Source organism: Octopus sinensis, unplaced genomic scaffold (assembly GCF_006345805.1).
Source record: "Octopus sinensis unplaced genomic scaffold, ASM634580v1 Contig17611, whole genome shotgun sequence".
NCBI classification, from domain to species: domain Eukaryota; kingdom Metazoa; phylum Mollusca; class Cephalopoda; order Octopoda; family Octopodidae; genus Octopus; species Octopus sinensis.
The window spans coordinates 6,942-10,000 of NW_021835173.1; the positions used below are offsets into that span (position 1 = coordinate 6,942).

Consider the following 3,059-nt stretch of genomic DNA (forward strand, 5'->3'; position numbering starts at 1 on the left):
CAGGCTACACACCGTGATTCGTCTCTCTGAGCTTCAGTGAGCCAATATTTCAGTTACACCAGGCTCGTACCTAGTTGAAAACTACATTGCATGTAGGAGAGTGCAGTGCAGTTTGCGACTAGGTACGAATAGAATGCAACACGGCAATCTGGATATATCATATTATTTTCTCCACTGTCTAATCTGATCATCTTTGGTTGTAGATTCGTGGTCATATCCGAAGATTCAGTTGGAAACCAGCAGTTGTTTTGCACTTGGCATTAATTTGGCTAAAAAAATTATTGCATTGGTCTGTATGTTTGTCTAAACTTAGAGGATAATGTTCTTAGGGTGTTGGTGTAAAAGTGTCCTAGAGTGCGAGAAACCTGCACATACATACATACATACATACATACATACATACATACATACATACATACATACATACATACATACATACGTACATGCATACAAACATACGTATATACATGCATACATACATACATACGTACGTACGTACATACATACATACATACATACATACACACATACATACATACATACATACATACATACATACATACATACATACATACATGCATACATACATACATACATACATGCATGCATGCATGCATACATACATACATACATACATACATGCATACATACATACACACATGCATACATACATACAAGCAAACATACATACATACATTCATACATACATACATACATATATACAATCATACATACATACATACGTACGTACGTACATACATACATACATACATACATACATACATACATACATACATACATACATACGTACATACATACATACGTACATACATACATACTCCGAACAATTTGAACAGGTGTATGCCATTGTACGGCAAAATACCTGGCATTGCTTAACAGAAAGCGATTTTATCTGCAGTAAAACAACGCAAGAACTCATAACTATTTCTTTACTACCCACCAGGGGCTACCCACAAGGGGCTAAACACAGTGGGGACAAACGGATTAAGTCGATTACATTGACCCCAGTGCGTAACTGATACTTAATTTATCGACCTCGAAAGGATGAAATGCAAAGTCGACCTCGGCGGAATTTGAACTCAGAACGTAACGGCCGATGAAATACGGCTACGCATTTCGCCCGGCGCAGCAAGAGCTCATACCGCTCGAACGACCCAGAGTAAACTCCAGGAATTTGAGGGAATCGAACTGGTGCCACGCCCAGTATATAGTCTGAACTCAGCTCCCTCGGATTATTATTGTTCTGATACATGGTCCTACTTCCTGCGCTTGCGATGCTTCATCAACAGAGAGGAGGTGGAAACCCCAGTGAAGTTCTTCACCTCGAAGGACAAGAACTGGTATCAGCGTTCGATCGAAGAACTGACAGAAAAGTGGCATCAGACGCTGCAACACAATGGATTCTACTTCGAAAATTAGGCAGCTTTTGTTGTAAATCGACGAATAAAACAAATAAGTTACAAAATATTGTTTTGGATTCAATACAATATTTTTATAGCGATCTAATTAAATACATATAATGTGCTGTTATCAGTAATGCAAACATAAGCATTAGTTAACTTAAGGTTATTATCGGGTTGGGTACAGCTGTAACATAATATATGCATTACTAAAGATAACCTTTTTAATAGACGTGTAAAATTACATTCTGGAGTTTAACGGCATTTGTTTAAGAAACCTTGGTTGAGAAAAACATAATCAGTTGTACTTAAGACAACATTATTGCAACAATAACCGCTACTATGGATTTTTCACCATTATATTTTATAGAGAATGTTAGTGTCCAAAGTTTGTTATTTGGATTAGTTATTTTACTGGTTATGCGATGGTTTATGGCGCTACCAAAATCTAACTACAATTTACCACCGGGTCCTAGAGCTCTTCCAATAATTGGAAATCTACTTCAGGTCCTTTCCATTACCGAATTTTATTCAATGTTGAAAGAGCTCAAAAAACAATATGGCGATATTTTTAAACTCAAAATTGGTCCATATAACTACGTGTTTGTATGTAAAACTGAAACGATTTTGGAAGGACTAGTAAAGAAAGGACAACATCTGAATGGAAGGAGTTCACTCTATGTTTTAGATAAAGTATTCCAAAACAAAGGTAAGTCATTAATTTACTTTAATTAATGTATTCATGTGTTCATATGTAGGTAGACAGACAGATAGACAGACAAACAGACAAATAGATATTCATATATCTTGGACTGCAATTATTCTGCGGCACCAATTGACACACCAATATTTGAACTTAGATTTCAAATGCCGCTGGGGCCGATTTTCCTTTCATTCTTTCGGGTTCCATAAAATAACTACCAGTTGAACACCGGTGTCAATTTAATCGACTTACTACTTTCGCGATTTTAAATCAAAATTTGAATTCAGAACGTAATGGGCCGGAGCAGTGCCGGAGAACGTTTTAATCCACTCTCAATCGCTTCTGTATAGCTTCCACCCTTATAGAAGAAGAAGAATTTCTCGGTGGTAAAGGTAATCACAGTGGTTATGGAGGCGACACAATGCGAGCAAGTTATTTATATATATGTGTATGTACATACAAGTGTACGTGTATATACATAAAGAGAGTGGAAGAGAGAAATGGGATCTCAATATCAACTCTCGTGGGAACCCAACGAACTACTCATGAAATCATAATGAAATCATGATGATGATGATGATGATGATAACTGTAGAAGTCGTGGGGGAGCACCATAGCCGTGTGTTGAGAGGAATTCTTTGGGGTTTGGATAATTCCCCTTTGGAAACATGGGTATTTCGTTCAACATCCTCAAACAACCTTTCTTCAAGGACCTTTTGAGCCGGATGGGACCCACCTGCAAGGTCATGCGCTGACTATCTTGATATGAGACCACTATGTCGCGCACATATGGTTGTGATGCATGTGCCTAGTGTACCCTTATCAGACGGGTAGTCATGGTGGGTATACTGGGCTTCGTATATTTTATCCCAGTGTCACTTTGATGGCATGCACTGATCCCTCACTGAATAATAATAATAATAATAATAATAATA

General features: G+C 37.6%; 1 protein-coding gene across 1 annotated transcript in view; it reads left to right on the plus strand.

Annotated features, from left to right (window-relative positions):
• The first annotated feature begins 1,641 nt into the window (after positions 1-1,641).
• The window catches only part of LOC115231157 (cytochrome P450 2B1-like), a 17,335-nt gene continuing 15,917 nt past the window's right edge, over positions 1,642-3,059 (plus strand). Inside the window, exon 1 of the mRNA XM_029801238.2 lies at positions 1,642-2,130. Coding sequence (XP_029657098.1) covers positions 1,764-2,130 — 367 coding nt within the window. The 5' untranslated portion in view covers positions 1,642-1,763. The remainder of the gene's footprint in view (positions 2,131-3,059) is intronic.